Source organism: Macaca nemestrina, chromosome 20 (genome assembly GCF_043159975.1).
Source record: "Macaca nemestrina isolate mMacNem1 chromosome 20, mMacNem.hap1, whole genome shotgun sequence".
NCBI classification, from domain to species: Eukaryota; Metazoa; Chordata; class Mammalia; order Primates; family Cercopithecidae; genus Macaca; species Macaca nemestrina.
In genome coordinates, this window is record NC_092144.1 from 65,304,749 (window position 1) to 65,320,667 (window position 15,919).

General features: G+C 58.4%; 1 protein-coding gene across 4 annotated transcripts in view; it reads right to left on the reverse strand.

Moving 5' to 3' along the window:
- Window positions 1-1,630: 1,630 nt before the first annotated feature.
- LOC105496974 (protein phosphatase 1 regulatory subunit 12C) overlaps window positions 1,631-15,919 on the reverse strand; it is a 29,707-nt gene continuing 15,418 nt past the window's right edge. Inside the window, exons 4-22 of one of the 4 annotated variants that reach the window (XM_011767611.3) lie at window positions 15,756-15,915; window positions 10,715-10,859; window positions 10,548-10,622; window positions 6,760-6,833; window positions 6,550-6,677; window positions 6,366-6,439; window positions 5,948-6,106; window positions 5,799-5,866; window positions 5,175-5,312; window positions 4,866-4,956; window positions 3,913-3,993; window positions 3,776-3,836; window positions 3,545-3,630; window positions 3,351-3,391; window positions 3,171-3,273; window positions 2,938-3,042; window positions 2,571-2,621; window positions 2,365-2,415; window positions 1,631-2,272 (exon numbers count right to left, since the gene is read on the reverse strand). In XM_011767611.3, coding sequence (XP_011765913.2) covers window positions 2,186-2,272; window positions 2,365-2,415; window positions 2,571-2,621; window positions 2,938-3,042; window positions 3,171-3,273; window positions 3,351-3,391; window positions 3,545-3,630; window positions 3,776-3,836; window positions 3,913-3,993; window positions 4,866-4,956; window positions 5,175-5,312; window positions 5,799-5,866; window positions 5,948-6,106; window positions 6,366-6,439; window positions 6,550-6,677; window positions 6,760-6,833; window positions 10,548-10,622; window positions 10,715-10,859; window positions 15,756-15,915 — 1,778 coding nt within the window. In that variant the 3' untranslated portion in view covers window positions 1,631-2,185. The remainder of the gene's footprint in view (window positions 2,273-2,364; window positions 2,416-2,570; window positions 2,622-2,937; window positions 3,043-3,170; window positions 3,274-3,350; window positions 3,392-3,544; window positions 3,631-3,775; window positions 3,837-3,912; window positions 3,994-4,865; window positions 4,957-5,174; window positions 5,313-5,798; window positions 5,867-5,947; window positions 6,107-6,365; window positions 6,440-6,549; window positions 6,678-6,759; window positions 6,834-10,547; window positions 10,623-10,714; window positions 10,860-15,755; window positions 15,916-15,919) is intronic. The other 3 variants (XM_071087870.1, XM_011767612.3, XM_071087869.1) reach the window with 3 other exon arrangements.

Consider the following 15,919-nt stretch of genomic DNA (forward strand, 5'->3'; position numbering starts at 1 on the left):
TTGCTCCATTTTCCCCTCCCCAATAAGCCCCCGGGGCTCACACCACCCAGGCTGCAAACTGAAAGGTCTGCAGGAACCCGACAAGAGACCAAGTGAGCCAGCTGGGCCTCAGCCCTACTCCCGTCACAGGCCAGCTTGTTTGAACATCCTGGCAGCTGCATCTTCCAATATTCTCAGAACCTGACCATCTCTCACCATCTCTACTCCCGTCACCCCGGCCAGAGCCACCATCTCTCTTGCCGGGATTTTACCAGTAGCCCCTTAGCTGGTCTCCCCAGTCCTCACCACCAACCCCCAGTCTGTTCTCCACACAACAGCCAGAGGGACCTGTTAAAACCTAAGTCAGGCCATGGCCATGCTCCAAAAGCCACCCAGGGCTCTCACCTCAAAGCTCAAGCCCTTCCCAGGGCCAAGTCCCCACACAGCCGCCGTGACCTCTCGAACCTCATTCCCTGCTTTCTCCAGCTCCTCAGCTTCATGCAACACATCAGGTGCATTCCTACCCCAGGGCCTTCACACACACAGCTCTCATCATCCAGAGCACCCTTCCGTCACTACACAGCTCCCTCTCCACCACCTTCAAGCCTCTACCTGTGCCAGCTTTTCCGTGAGGCCTGCCTAGACCACTCTATTCAAAATACATGTGCACACACACGCACCCGCCTTCCCAACCCTTCTTTTCTCCAGAGCGCTGCTGCCTTGAAATACATTTATTTTAACATTGGATGCTCCCCTCCTAAAAGTATTGGATCTTTGTTTTGTTCAGTAATTATCAGTCACACTGTACTTACTAAGTCCTGTTCTTCCTGGTGTTACAGTAATTACCGAATGAATGAATGAATGCCTCATCTCAGAAGATGGCTCCTACTCAGCTCTAGTCAACTGTGGCTATGCAGGACTGAAGAGTTCATATTGTCACAGATTCCTGTTTTTTCAAAAGAAGTCAAAATTCCTTTTTTCCCCCCTTTTTGAGATGGAGTCTCACTCTGTTGCCCAGGCTGAAGTGCAGTGACTCGATCTCGGCTCACTGCAACCTCTGCCTCCCAGGTTCAAGCGATTCTCCTGCCTCAGCCTCCCGAGCAGAGTAGATGGGACTACAGGTGCCGCCACCACGCCTGGCTAATTTTTGCATTTTTACTAGAGATGGGGTTTCACCATGTTGGCCAGGCTGGTCTTGAACTCCTGACCTCAAATGATCTGCCTGCCTCAGCCTCCCAAAGTGTTGGGATCACAGGCATGAACCACCACACCCAGCCGGAATTCCAGATTTTTATACACAGATTACTCCAAATGTTAAATGTTGGCAATTGACTAAATCTGTTCCAAAGACACTGATGGCAAAACCCAAGCTCCGCAGCTCCATATCCCTGGCCCGAGGTCTTGCCCGCTGATCCTTCCTGCCCCCCTCAACTTTCCCTCAGCCCCCTGCCTGTGATCACGCCGGCTCCGTCTTGGAGCCTTCACTCCTGCTGGGGGCTCATCCTGAAGCTCCTCTGCCACACAGGTGAGCAAGCACCAGCCCACCCCTTGGCACCCCACCCAGCGGCCCAGTGGTTTGGTCACAGACATGCACAGCCCCCCAGCACAGAAGCAGGAAACGGCGCCCTCCCTCTGGCTGGGAACACAGACCTTGAGTGGCAACTTCACGACTTTTATTTGTGGTGCCTGTGCTTTCTCTCAAAAATACCTTCTCCCCCTGCCCCAGACAGTGGGCGGGGAGGGGGCAGCAAAAAATAGAAGGCGTCCCTCCCTATTGCACATGGAGCCTATGTACAGGCCCCCTGGCTGAGGCCGGCAGGACTCTCGGCACAGCCTTGGATCCCTGCTCAGGAGGGGGGTGACGGGGTGGCATCACACGTGAGAGGGGGACCTCCAGGTGGCCACTCTGGTCCTGGCTACTGGTCCTTGCACTTCTTGGTCCTCAGTTCCTTCCTAGTCCCAGCTCTGGCCCTGGTCCCCTCTGGCAACGTCCCCCTACTTGGCTCGGCCTCCCACCTCCATCCTGGCCTCGGGTGGCCCCCTTGGCTCCTGGGGACTCTGCTCCCCTCCCAGTTCGGAGGTCCCAGGGGGGCTATGGCTTCTCTGAGACTTCCCCCGGAGCCCTGTCACTCGTGTTCACACGGGGGAAGGGGTGCGTGTGGCAGAAGCAGCTGTATAAATACGGGTGCGGGAAAGTCCCTCCAGGTCACTTGGAGAGTTTGCTGATAACGCGGATCAACGCTGCATTCTCATCCTTGAGGCGCTGGTTGTCAGCGCGGAGGTCAGACAGGGCCTGGGGGACGGCAAAGGGTCAGCTGGGCAGCCCTGGTGGGTTGCGCCCCCGCCCACCCTCGGCCCTCTGCCCACAGCCCCCACAGCCCCCACCTTCAGCTCTTCCTCCAGCTCTGCAGCCTTGCGTTCCAGGGCCCTGCGCTCCTGGAATGAACAGGGAAAGTTCAGAAACCGAGTGAGGCTGAGGACAGGGGAAGGCCGGGGGCCAGCTGGGAAGGGCAATGTGGCTCTCTTGGTCCAAACTTAGTGATGTGAGGCTGGGAACGCCTCTGGCTCCCGTCCCCACTGTCCCTACTCACGAATCTCTCCAGCTCCAGAAGGGCTGGCCTCTCAGCGAAGCGCTCTTGCCTCTGGTGAGGACACGGAAAGCACAGGGGTCGGCAGGGGAAGCCCGCACTGCCCTCAGGAGGGGTCCTACGTTCCTGCTGGGGACCCGCCCGCCCACTAGGCAGCCCACCAGCCCCGCCCCCATGGGCCAGGCCCCGCCCCCAGCAAGCCCACAGCCCCACCCCCATTTGCTCAGACCCTGCCTCCGAGATCTCGGCCAGGCCCTCAGGTGGAGCGAAGCCCCATCGGCCCCTCCAGGCCAGGCTCTGCCTCCCAACAGTCTGAGCCCCACCCAGGCGGCCCTGCCAGTTCTGGTGACCCTGGCCTCGGCGCCTTTACCTGCGTGGCCCGCTCCAGCTCCACCTTGAGCTGCGCCAGCCGCAGCGTGGTCTCGGTCAGAGCCTCGCGAAGCCGCTCGTTCTCCCTGCGCAGCTCTGCATACAGCTGGGGGTCGGGTGGAGGAGGGTCAGGCGGAGGAGGGTCAGGTGGAGGGCAGGGGCGACGCTGGGGGCAGGGAAGCCAGGAGGTGGGCACCCGGCAGGCGGAGCCCCAAAGGAGGGGTGGGATCACACCTTCCTAAAGCCTCCGTCCTGCTCCTCCGACTCTGGCTCAGGTTCTGGGTGGAGGTCCCGCTGTGACCGCTGCCTGCGGGCCGAGGGGCCGCCCTCCAGGGTGCTGGGGCGGGGGCCGAACGCGCGTCAGGGGCCGGCCCGGGCCGCACGCAGGCCCCACCTCTCCCACCCCGCCCCTACCTGGACTCCGGGCTGCGGTCAGCCGGCTCCGCCTCCTCCCCCTGTGGGCAGGTAGAGGGGGGTTCAATGGGCATGGGAGGGGCTTTAGTGGGTATGGGAGGGGCTTTACCCGCCCTCCGGCCCACCCTCTGCACCAGCCCGGCTCCACCTGAGCCCCCCTCACCTCCGCAGGCCCCCCCCTGAGCCCCCCTCACCTCCGCAGGCCCCCTCCACTCCTTTCCGACCTTGCGGGGCTCCCTGGCCGCCTGCGGTCCTGGACCCTGCCCGTCAGGCGCCTCTGCTGGGGGAGGGGCAGGAATCAGTCCAGGCACCTCCAGAGACGCCTCTGGGGGCCCGGGTCCCCGGGTCAAGCCCCCAGGAAAGCAGGAAGACTCGGAGAGACGATGATTCCCGGGGAATGACCTCCCCCAGAGAGCAGACCTCACCTCTCTGGGCCGGGCTGTCGGAGTTCTCCACTCCAGGGACGCGGGGCCTCCGGGAAGGGTCCTGTCGGGAGGGGTTGGTGAGTCAGGGGACCAGGACGTCCCGCACCACCCCACGCGCCCTCGCTGACCCCTCTCACCAGGCTCTGCGCCAGCTTCTCTGACTCTGGGGCCTTCCCTGCAGACTTCTCTGCCTCCTTCAGGTCTGTCAGAGTCACACCCTGGCAGGGAAAGGGGACAGTCAGGGGAGGCTGGGGTCAGGGCCCAGCTCCTCTTTCCTCAGGCCCAGGAGTCCAGACTCCAGTCCCTCCTCCCTCAGACCCAGGAGCCCAGGTCCCAGCCCCTCCTCCCTCAGACCCAGGAGTCCAGACCCCCAGCCCCTCCTCCCTCAGACCCAGGAGTCCAGGTCCCCAGTCCCTCCTCCCTCAGACCCAGGAGTCCAGACCCCCCAGCCCCTCCTCCCTCAGACCCAGGAGCCCAGGTCCCAGCCCCTCCTCCCTCAGACCCAGGAGTCCAGACCCCAGTCCCTCCTCCCTCAGACCCAGGAGTCCAGACCCCCAGCCCCTCCTCCCTCAGACCCGGGAGTCCAGATCCCCCAGTCCCTCCTCCCTCAGACCCAGGAGTCCAGACCCCAGTCCCTCCTCCCTCAGACCCAGGAGTCCAGACACCAGTCCCTCCTCCCTCAGACCCAAGAGTCCAGACCCCCCAGCCCCTCCTCCCTCAGACCCAGGAGCCCAGGTCCCAGCCCCTCCTCCCTCAGACCCAGGAGTCCAGACCCCAGTCCCTCCTCCCTCAGACCCAGGAGTCCAGACCCCCCAGTCCCCTCCTCCCTCAGACCCAGGAGTCCAGACCCCAGTCCCTCCTCTCTCAGACCCAGGAGTCCAGACCCCCCAGTCCCCTCCTCCCTCAGACCCAGGAGTCCAGACCCCCAGCCCCTCCTCCCTCAGACCCAGGAGTCCAGGCCCCCAGCCCCTCCTCCCTCAGACCCGGGAGTCCAGACCCCCCAGTCCCCTCCTCCCTCAGACCCAGGAGTCCAGACCCCCGGCCCCTCCTCCCTCAGACCCGGGAGTCCAGACCCCAGCCCACCCCACACCTGCGTGGACCTCCGAGACTGGCGCATGAGACGGGAGCGAGCTTTTCTCTGGGATTCCGACTCCTCATCCCGCACAGGCATCTGGTAGGACCTGAGGGAAGGGTCCCAACCTCAGGGAGGGGCACTGGGGACCCTGTCCCATTCCGTGGCGGGCACCCTCCGCGGGAGGCAAGTTCTGTGGGAGGCGACTCCAACTCCCAGCAGACCCGGGGCCAGCCCTCCCTCAGGAGCCCACCCGGAGCCCCGGGACTCCGGCTTGACATAGTCTCTGCCGGCTGGGGCGGCAGCTTCCTGCCCTGGCCTCTGCACCTCCGTCGGTCCCGGGAGTCCGCTGGGGGTGCTGTGGAGGCTGTGGGGGCGTTTGGCTTCGCTGGAGATTCAGACTCCGGAATCCTGGAGGGAGGCGAGGAGTTCTCCAAGCAAGGAGGAGGCTTGGTGACCTCAGACCTGCATCAATTCATTCATTCAACAAACATTACCCAGGTGCATTGTGTGCCGGCACTGGAGATGCAGCGGTGAACAAAAGAAACAAATTATCTGGGCCACCAGAGTCAGAGCTGAGCAGAAATACACAAAACTGACAACAGCCATGAAAAGACCAGCACTCTACCCAGCCGGTCAGAAGGGTACAGCACGCTGGACAGAAGCAGCAGCGCGAGAACTGGGAGCGGAGCGGGAGGGGCGTGTGCCGACGGCGCAGAGGTGGCAGCAGGTGGTCCGTGCGCCTCGGGGTGGGGGATGATGGGGAGAAGGTGACGTTTCAACACGGGCTTGAGGGAGGGAGCCAGCCGCCAGGAGGAACACAGCACAGGCTCTGGGGTGGGAGCAGGAATCAGACCCGGGGGGTACACGGGCTCACTCAGGATCATACGGACAGGCTTGGAACCCACATCTGCCGCCTACCCCCGAGGGGCCCAGGCCTTGGGGACTCACAGGACAGAGGGCTCCGGCAGCTTCCGGGAGGGGGTCGGGGTAATTCTGGCAAGACGGAGCTCCCTGGCCTGTGTGGAGAGGAGGAGCAAGGGGCAGTTCCCCCAACTGGGCAGGGGCCTGGGCCCGGACCCCGCCCAACCCTCACTCACCTGGGTGGAGGTCCCTTCCAGCCAGGAGGAGGAAGCCGAGCGCTGCAGCCCAGCCCCCGGGGCTCCCTCTGCCATCCGCCTTTCCGGGGGACCCAGGGCACCAGAACTCCCTGTCTTCAGGAGGCCAAAGCGCCTGGAGAAGGGGGCCTCTTCAGGCGGCTGGGAGAAGAAGGAGGTCTCAGGGAGAAAGGATCCCTCTTCTCAGACCTCAAGGGTTAGCCCCCAAAGGACTGCACCAAACTACAATTCCCATCAGCCCCTGGGGCAAGCGCAACCTACAAAGGAAGCCGGTTGTCCAGGAGGACTCTGGGAACTATAGTCTTCACCCTACCTGCCCCTGCCAGAGGTTCACAGGTTTTATGGACTCCCACCTCCCGGCCCTCCCGGCCTCACAGGACCTCTCAGGGCATCCACTCACCACGGGGCTCTTAGGACTCGGGTGCGGTGGGGAGGAGACGCCATTGAGGGTTCCGGGATCTGCAGGGCGTGGCTCTGTGATGTGGGAACACCGGGTAGGTCACAGAAGATGCCAGCTGCCTCTAGATTCAGAGAACCCGACCCCTCCTCCCTCGGACCCAGGAGTCCGGATTCAGGCTCCTCACCGGCGGGACCTTCTTCCCCCTCATCCTCGTCCTGGATGGGGGGCCCCCCAGCCCCACCAGGCCGGCGCTCCTTGGACAAGTCCTGGAGGGAAATCTTCTCTCGACTGCTCAGACGACACACAGAGCTCCTGTTGGGGAAGGAGAGGGTGCTGGGGTGCAAGCCCGGGGCCTCCAGCCACCCGCCAGCCCCAGACTCCTCCCTCCCTATACCTTCTGTGTCTGCTGCTACAGGGCGCTTGGGGCTCCTGGCCCCGGCTCTGGGAAGCTTCTTTTTGGTTCCGAAGCTGCAAGGAGGGAAGGAGGCTGCAGGGGAGGGGTGGAGCACACGTCCCCCACAGCAATACCACCATGAACAGCTGTCAGGAGCTCAGTGCCCAGGCGGGCACCGAGGGCTCGTGGAAGCGCTTGCTGGTTCTCCTACAGATGGCGGCACACCTCAGAGAGAGGAGGCGCCCTGTGTCCAGCAGGTGCCTGCGGCTGCCACGTGCAGGCACTGCCGTCTTGTCCTCACGGCCCCCACCCATGAGAAGCCTCCAGTCTCATCCCCAGAGGGGTCCTTCTAGCTCCCAGGGGCGACCTGCTCAGACTTCATCCCGACCCCTCAGCACACCCAGGGCACTGGTGGGCCCTCAGCTGCCCCGGCTTCTGCCGCTGGCACTTGCCTCCTCCTTCCCCACACAGTTCACCACCGTCTTCACACCTGCCCCACACAGTTCAACACCGTCTTCACACCTTCCCCACACAGTTCGCCAGTCTTCACACCTTCCCCACACAGTTCGCCACTGTCTTCACACCTTCCCCACACAGTTCACCACCGTCTTCACACCTTCCCCACAGTTCACCACCGTCTTCACACCTTCCCCACACAGTTCACCACCATCTTCACACCCCCACACAGTTCACCACCGTCTTCACACCTTCCCCACACAGTTCACCACCGTCTTCACACCTTCCCCACAGTTCACCACCGTCTTCACACCTTCCCCACACAGTTCACCACCATCTTCACACCCCCACACAGTTCACCACCGTCTTCACACCTTCCCCACACAGTTCACCACCATCTTCACACCCCCACACAGTTCACCACCATCTTCACACCCCCACACAGTTCACCACCGTCTTCACACCTTCCCCACACAGTTCACCACTGTCTTCACACCTTCCCCACACAGTTCACCACCGTCTTCACACCTTCCCCACACAGTTCACCACCATCTTCACACCCCCACACAGTTCACCACCGTCTTCACACCTTCCCCACACAGTTCACCACTGTCTTCACACCTTCCCCACACAGTTCACCACTGTCTTCACACCTTCCCCACACAGTTCACTGCCGTCTTCACACCTTCCCCACACAGTTCACCGCCATCTTCACACCTTCCCCACACAGTTCACCACTGTCTTCACATCTTCCCCACACAGTTCACCACTGTCTTCACACCTTCCCCACACAGTTCACCCATCTTCACACCTTCCCCACACAGTTCACCACCGTCTTCACACCTTCCCCACAGTTCACCACCGTCTTCACACCTTCCCCACACAGTTCACCGCCATCTTCACACCTTCCCCACACAGTTCACCACCGTCTTTACACCTTCCCCACACAGTTCACCACTGTCTTCACACCTTCCCCACACAGTTCACCACTGTCTTCACACCTTCCCCACACAGTTCACTGCCGTCTTCACACCTTCCCCCCACAGTTCACTGCCGTCTTCACACCTTCCCCACACAGTTCACCGCCATCTTCACACCTTCCCCACACAGTTCACCACTGTCTTCACACCTTCCCCACACAGTTCACCCATCTTCACACCTTCCCCACACAGTTCACCACTGTCTTCACACCTTCCCCACACAGTTCACCACTGTCTTCACACCTTCCCCACACAGTTCACTGCCGTCTTCACACCTTCCCCACACAGTTCACTGCCATCTTCACACCTTCCCCACACAGTTCACCCGTCTTCACACCTTCCCCACAGTTCACCACCGTCTTCACACCTTCCCCACACAGTTCACCACCATCTTCACACCCCCACACAGTTCACCACCCTCTTCACACCCCCACACAGTTCACCACCGTCTTCACACCTTCCCCACACAGTTCACCACTGTCTTCACACCTTCCCCACACAGTTCACCACCGTCTTCACACCTTCCCCACACAGTTCACCACCATCTTCACACCCCCACACAGTTCACCACCGTCTTCACACCTTCCCCACACAGTTCACCACTGTCTTCACACCTTCCCCACACAGTTCACCACTGTCTTCACACCTTCCCCCCACAGTTCACTGCCGTCTTCACACCTTCCCCACACAGTTCACCGCCATCTTCACACCTTCCCCACACAGTTCACCACTGTCTTCACACCTTCCCCACACAGTTCACCCATCTTCACACCTTCCCCACACAGTTCACCACTGTCTTCACATCTTCCCCACACAGTTCACCACTGTCTTCACACCTTCCCCACACAGTTCACTGCCGTCTTCACACCTTCCCCACACAGTTCACTGCCATCTTCACACCTTCCCCACACAGTTCACCCGTCTTCACACCTTCCCCACAGTTCACCACCGTCTTCACACCTTCCCCACACAGTTCACCACCATCTTCACACCCCCACACAGTTCACCACCCTCTTCACACCTTCCCCACACAGTTCACCACTGTCTTCACACCCCCACACAGTTCACCACCATCTTCACACCCCCACACAGTTCACCACTGTCTTCACACATTCCCCACACAGTTCACCACCGTCTTCACACCTTCCCCACACAGTTCACCACTGTCTTCATACCTTCCCCACACAGTTCACCACTGTCTTCACACCATCCCCACACAGTTCACCACTGTCTTCACACCTTCGGGCCTCTGCATGTGGTGCCCAGGAGTACTGGGAGGGCCCTTCATTCCTGCCCTTCTAGCAAACTCTTAGTGCTGTAGTACTCACGTCTTCTAGAAACTGTCCCCAGATGCTCCCAGGCTGGGCTCCCCTCATATCTGGGCCACCTAAGCTGATCCTGCCCCACCCATTAAACCCCCCTTGGCCGTATCACCCTCAGGGCAAAAGTCACCCTGCTCCTCGCCTGGCACTCATGGTCCTCCCGGGTTTGCCCTGCCTTACACTCCCCTTCCTGGGCACCTCAGGGCACCCACACTTGCCCCCCAGACTGTGTGAGACCTTCTTCTCCTACATCCGTCAGCCTCCACCTTGCTCCTGCCAACCTTTCAAAAGAGGAAGCTGTCTCCACTCTGCTGCCCACGCACCAGAAGCCCTAGGCCTGGCCTTGGGAGCTTCCTGTCACCCCACAGAGCCCACTGAACGCTGGCGTGGCTCTAGTGCTTCCCGTGGCAGGTACTCCTGAGCTCCTGGCAGCACAATCCACATGTCACGCACGACCCCTCATACAGATGTGCACCATACCATTCCCATTTGACAGATGAGGAAACTGAGGCCTGGAGAGGAAAGTGGCTGGGTGGGACTCACGGCAGATCCATGGCAGAGCCAGGATTCCAACCCAGGCAGTCTGGCCAGGGCTCACGCCCTTCACTCCTTCACTCTAAGTTTTCCCAGCAAGGCTGCCCTGGGGATGGCTGGGGGACACCTTGTGGGTGACCAACCCAGCCTAAGTCTAGGACAGTCCTGCACATGGCTGCTGCCAAGGGCCACCCTGAGGTGATGAGGTGCGCTGAGCTGGTTTGTTATTTTGTCTGAGTGTCAGACAACTCTGTCCAGATCCTTCTGCTGCCTCCCCGCCAGGCAGGTAGGAAGCTCTGCAGCCCCATCTCTATCCTGCCCTGGCTGGGGGTCTCTCCTGAGGCTGGGGCTGGAGCTGGGTCACCAAGTGGGAAAGAGCAGGTCGCTGGGGTGGTGGGTGTCAGAAGTCGGGGTGGGGTACCCCCTCTGCACCCTCCTCTAAGGAGTTGAGGGGACATGGGGAGTCTGGGACAAGCCCCTCAGCCCTAACACTCACGTCTTCCTGTTTCCGGGCCAGTTCCTCCAAAAGGCTCAGCACTTCCTCATCAGCCAGGTCACAGGGCCGCTGCCCCTGGGTCGGGGGAGGAGCAGGAGCAGACAATGAAGGAGGCGCTGGGTCCTCCCCACGCCCTGCCCCCCACCAGCCTGGGCACTGGCCCTCACCGCGTGGGTCAGCGAGTCCATGCCCCCGCCGTGCTCGGCCAGCAGGCGGCAGGCGTCCTCCACGCCCCAGTGCGCCGCCGCGTGCAGGGGGGTCCAGCCGTCCCCGTCCCGGAGCTCCGGGTCGTAGCCAGCCTGAAGGAGCAACCTGGGGGCCAGGGAGTCTCAGGGTCAGAGGCCAAGGCGAGGCCCTGGGCCGGGGGCTGATTTCGGCCAGTGGTGCGGTAACTGAGGTCCCAGGCCACGAGACTAAAATGCCCCGGACAGGCTGGTAAAGAGCCACTGCCCGGTGTCCCCGGCCACAAGAGGCCCCTTTGCACCAGGCCTTGTCCCTCCCCTTGGACCAGCAGCTACATGTTAAACCCTGGCCCTGCAGGTGGCCTCTGGAACCTGCTCCTGGTGCCGGCAGGGGGTCACCCTGGCTGTGGGATTCCAAGGTGACGGCAGTGGGGTATAAGGAGGCAGCCCCGGAGGATGCAGGTGCAGGACCCTGTGCCAGCCCTCACGCCTGTCAGAAGGATTGGACCCCAAAGGGCTGTCTCAGGGCAGTAGTGTTCTAGGACCTGGGCTGGCTTAAAGCAGTGACTCCCAACCAGGGCATCTTTGTTGTCATAACCTGGCGCAGGGGCTAGTGGCATCGGCTGGGTAGAGGCCAGGGAGGCGGCTCCACACCCAGCAGCGCTCAGCAGCTGCCCCACAAGGAGAAGAATCTGCCCCAAAATGTGGCTAGCGCCCAGGCTGAGAAACCCTCACTCAAGACAATTTTCTGCGAGAAAACAATAACCACTTTAAACCATTCAATTTGAGGGCAAAGGCAGGGTTCCAAGTCCAAGGGCACTCTCCAAGCTCAGCTTAGGGTAGGACGTGTCTATTTTTGGAGAACTGGAATGAGTTTCTGTGTCAATGAGAAAGAGCTTCGCAAAGTGGGAACAGATGGACAGCCTGGGATATTCTACGAAGAAGCCTTATAAGCACAAGTCCCTCTATCTGGCCCCGCTCACCTCGCCCCTCACCTTTCCCACGCTTTGCCCAGAGCTCACCCAGCCCCAGCTGTGCGGCCCCCGCTATTTCCCCAAGCGCCCACCCCACAGGCCTCGGCACTTGCTGCTCTCCGTCGGAAGCGCCCACCCCACAGGCCTCTGCACTTGCTGCTCTCTGTTGGAGAGTGTTCTGTGCCCTGCAGCGTCTCACGCCGAGCCCCTTTTTGGCAGTCACCACCCCTTCACCCCCATGTCTCCTGACCCCGAAGCCCCTCCTCATCACACTTGTCTTCTCCCATCACCCTATTTGCATCTTAAGCCAGCGGTTCTCAACTGGGACAATGCGCCCCCCAGGGGACATCTGGGACAATGCGCCCCCCTGGGGACATTTGGCCAAGTCCAGAGACATTTTTAGGTCTCACAACCAGGGATGCTCCCGACGTCCCATAGGTAGAGGCCAGAGAGGCTGCCCCACATCCTGTGATGCACGGGACAGCGCTGCAGCAAAGAGCGATCAGTCCACAATGTCTGTCTCCCCACGAGGTACGAGACGCACACAGGCCCAGATCTCTCTCGTTTACCCAGTTCCTTGGCAACTAACAGACTGCCTGGCACACAGCAGGGGCTCAGAAAATAAGCATCGAATCAGTATCATCAAATAAACATATACCTCTACTCTGCAACAAGTGTTTTTGTTTTGTTTTGTTTTGAGATAGAGTCTCACACTGTCGCCCAGGCTGGAGTGCAGTGGCACGATCTCCACTCACTGCAACCTCTGCCTCCTGGGTTCATGCCATTCCCCTGCCTCAGCCTTCCAAGTAGCTGGGACTACAGGCGCCCGCCACCATGCCCAGCTAATTTTTTGTTTTTTTTTGTTTTTTTGTTTTTTTTTTTGAGATGGAGTCTCGCTGTGTCGCCCAGGCTGGAGTGCAGTGGCCGGATCTCGGCTCACTGCAAGCTCCGCCTCCCGGGTTCTCGCCATTCTCCTGCCTCAGCCTCCCGAGTAGCTGGGACTACAGGTGCCCGCCACCTCTCCCTGCTGGTTTTTTTCTATTTTTTAGTAGAGAAAGGGTTTCACCGTGTTAGCCAAGATGGTCTCGATCTCCTGACCTCGTGATCCGCCCGCCTCGGCCTCCCAAAGTGCTGGGATTACAGGCTTGAGCCACCGTGCCCAGCCAATTTTTTGTATTTTTAACAGAGACAGGGTTTCACTGTGTTAGCCAGGCTGGTCTTGAACTCCTGACCTCATGATCCGCATGTATCAACCTCCCAAAGTGCTGGGATTACAGGCGTGAGCCACCACACCCAGCCTGCAACAGATCTTTGATGCGAATACTGGTTACATTCTTTTTAAAATGCAGTCAGGCTGGGCGCAGTGGCTCATGCCTGTAATTCCAGCACTTTGGGAGGCTGAGGCGGGAGGATCACTTGAGGTCAGGAGTTCGAGACCATCTTGGCCAACTTGGCAAAACCTGTCTCTACCACAAACAAAAAATTAGCTGGGCAGGGTGGCACACACCTGTAATCACAGCTATTCAGGAGGTTGAGGCAGGAGAAGTGCTTGAACCCAGGGGGCAGAGGTTGCAGTGAGCTGAGATTGAGCCACTGCACTCCAGCATGCATGACAGAGTGAAACTCCATCTCAAAAATAAAAATAAAAATAAATGGCCGTGCTCGGTGGCTCACACCTGTTATCCCAGCACTTTGGGAGGCCGAGGCGGGCGGATCACAAGGTCAGGAGATCGAGACCATCCTGGCTAACATGGTGAAACCCCATCTCTACTAAAAATACAAAAAAATTAGCCGGGTGTGGTGGCGGGCACCTGTAGTCCCAGCTACTCGGGAGGCTGAGGCAGGAGAATGGCGTGAACCCGGGAGATGGAGACTGCAGTGAGTGGAGATCGTGCCACTGCACTCCAGCCTGGGTGACAGAGTGAGACTCCGTCTCAAAATAAATAAATAAATAAAATTAAAAATGCAGTCAATAGATCAGAGTGTAAACATGTACCCTTACAAAGGAGCAGTAATGAAATTACAGTCAGTGAATATTTCTAAGTCCAAAGGGCTTCAGTTCTATGGCAGAGAATGAATGAATGAGGTTGCCCACGAATATGGACTCTATCTCTCCCTTTACTAACAGTACCCACACGGGCCCCCCGGCCGGACACAGGCCACCCAGCTGAAGACAAATCTCCAACTGTCCCTTGCAGTGAGGAGTGGTCATGTGACTAGGGTCTTGGCATTAAGTGGTGCGTGCCACTTGCAGACTGCTCTCTGGAAAGGAATGGGTGTTTGCTCCTTTGCCCCTCTCTTCCTGCTGGCTGGGATGCAGGTGCAGTGGAGGAGATGCAGCTGCCTCCAGGATTCAGGGGTGGAAGCCATGGGAGGAAAAGGACACGGCCTGCAGGCCTGGGCACATCACCAGGCCCAACCATTCAGTTTCCAGTCCCCCTTGTCGAAAGGATCAGCTCAGGGATGGGCCCAGTCAGCAACAGAGCTGGGACTGGGGCCAGATACGGAGGTCCAGGAGCTCTACTTCAGCAGCAGGTGCTAAGCAGAAGGGACAGAGGTCTGGAGCTGTTAGAATCATCTTATGTACCTCACTGAGAAAACCTGACTAAAAACTGTCAACAGAGAGGTGAGCAGAGAGAGGGAGGAATTCATGTTAACTTCATTTTATACTAAATAATAAAGTATAAGGTCATGAAAGAGAGAAGAGGGAACTGAAAAAAGAATGAGGAGCCTGAGGATGAGAACTGGAACCAACAACTTTAATAGAAAGGGGAAAGGCAGCCAAATAGGAACAAAATAAGACCCAAGACTGAGGTGAGGATGACAGAAAGGGAATGTGCACCAAAACAATTTAAACTCTACATGCACCTTGGTTGGGTGCAGTGGCTCACGCCTGTAACCCCAGCACTTTGGGAGGCTGAGGCAGGCAGATCACCTGAGGTCAGGAGTTCAAGACCAACCTAGCCAACATAGAGAAACCCCATCTCTACTGAAAATACGAAAGTATTTTCAAGTGTGGTGGCTTACTCTCATAGTCACAGCTACTGGGGAGGCTGAGGCAAGAGAACTGCTTGAACCCAAGAGGCAGAGGTTGCAGTGAGCTATGATCACACCACTGCACTCCAACCTAGGTGACAGAGAGCCAGACTCCATCTCAAAAACAAAAATAAACTATATATGTACCAAATAATCCAGTCTTAAAATATATACAAATTGTAACTGACAGAACTATAAGAAGAAACAAAGTCCATAATCATAGCAATAATTTAAACACACCTCTCATAGTAACTGACAGAATAAGCAGCGGGGGAAATATCAGTACAGATAAAGAAGCACTACAAATAAAACAGCATGATTACAAGGCTGACCTAATAACCTACAGAGAACACTGTACTTGACGACTCCATTCTTTTCCAACTTACATATACTGGGGTATGTAAGGCAAAACAATACATTTCAAAAGCTAGAATCATATAGAACCCATTCTCTGACCACAGTGCAATTAAGCCAGGAAAATGGTAACAAAATGATGACTAGAGAAGTCCTGTATATTTTGAAATTAGGCCAAGCACAGTGGCTCACACCTGCAATCCCAGCACTTTGGGAGGCTGAGGTAGGTAGATCACTTGAGCCCAGGAGTTTGAGACAAGCCTGGGCAACATGGTGAAACCCTGTCTCTACAAAAACTAGCGGGGCATGGTGGTGCGCACCTGTAGTCCCCACTATTCAGGAGGCTGAGGTAGGAGGATCACCTGAGCCTGGGGAGTTTGAGGCTGCAGTGAGCCACGATTGCGCCACTGCACTCCAGCCTGGGCGATACAGCAAGACCCTGTCTAAAAATAAATAAATAATAAAAGATAAAAAATTGGGAAATATTTTACACGGAATGACAATTAAAAAAAGACCACACATCAAAACTTGTGGGTACAGCTAAGGCTGTTATTTACAGGGAAATACACAGTCTTCGGTACATACGTTTAAAAAGAAAGGGAAAGGACAGGATCCACAGGAAGGTATAAGACAGCAAGATGGAACACACCGGCCCGACTCACCTCATCACCTCAATGTAGCCCTTGGCAGCAGCCACGTGCAGGGCAGAGGCGCCTGTGCGGGGGTGCCGGGCCTCTGGCATGGCGCCCCCATTCAGCCAGCACCTTGTGTCATGAAGTAGCAATTCCTCCTCCGCCCGCTTGGCTGCCTCCACGTCCACACCTAG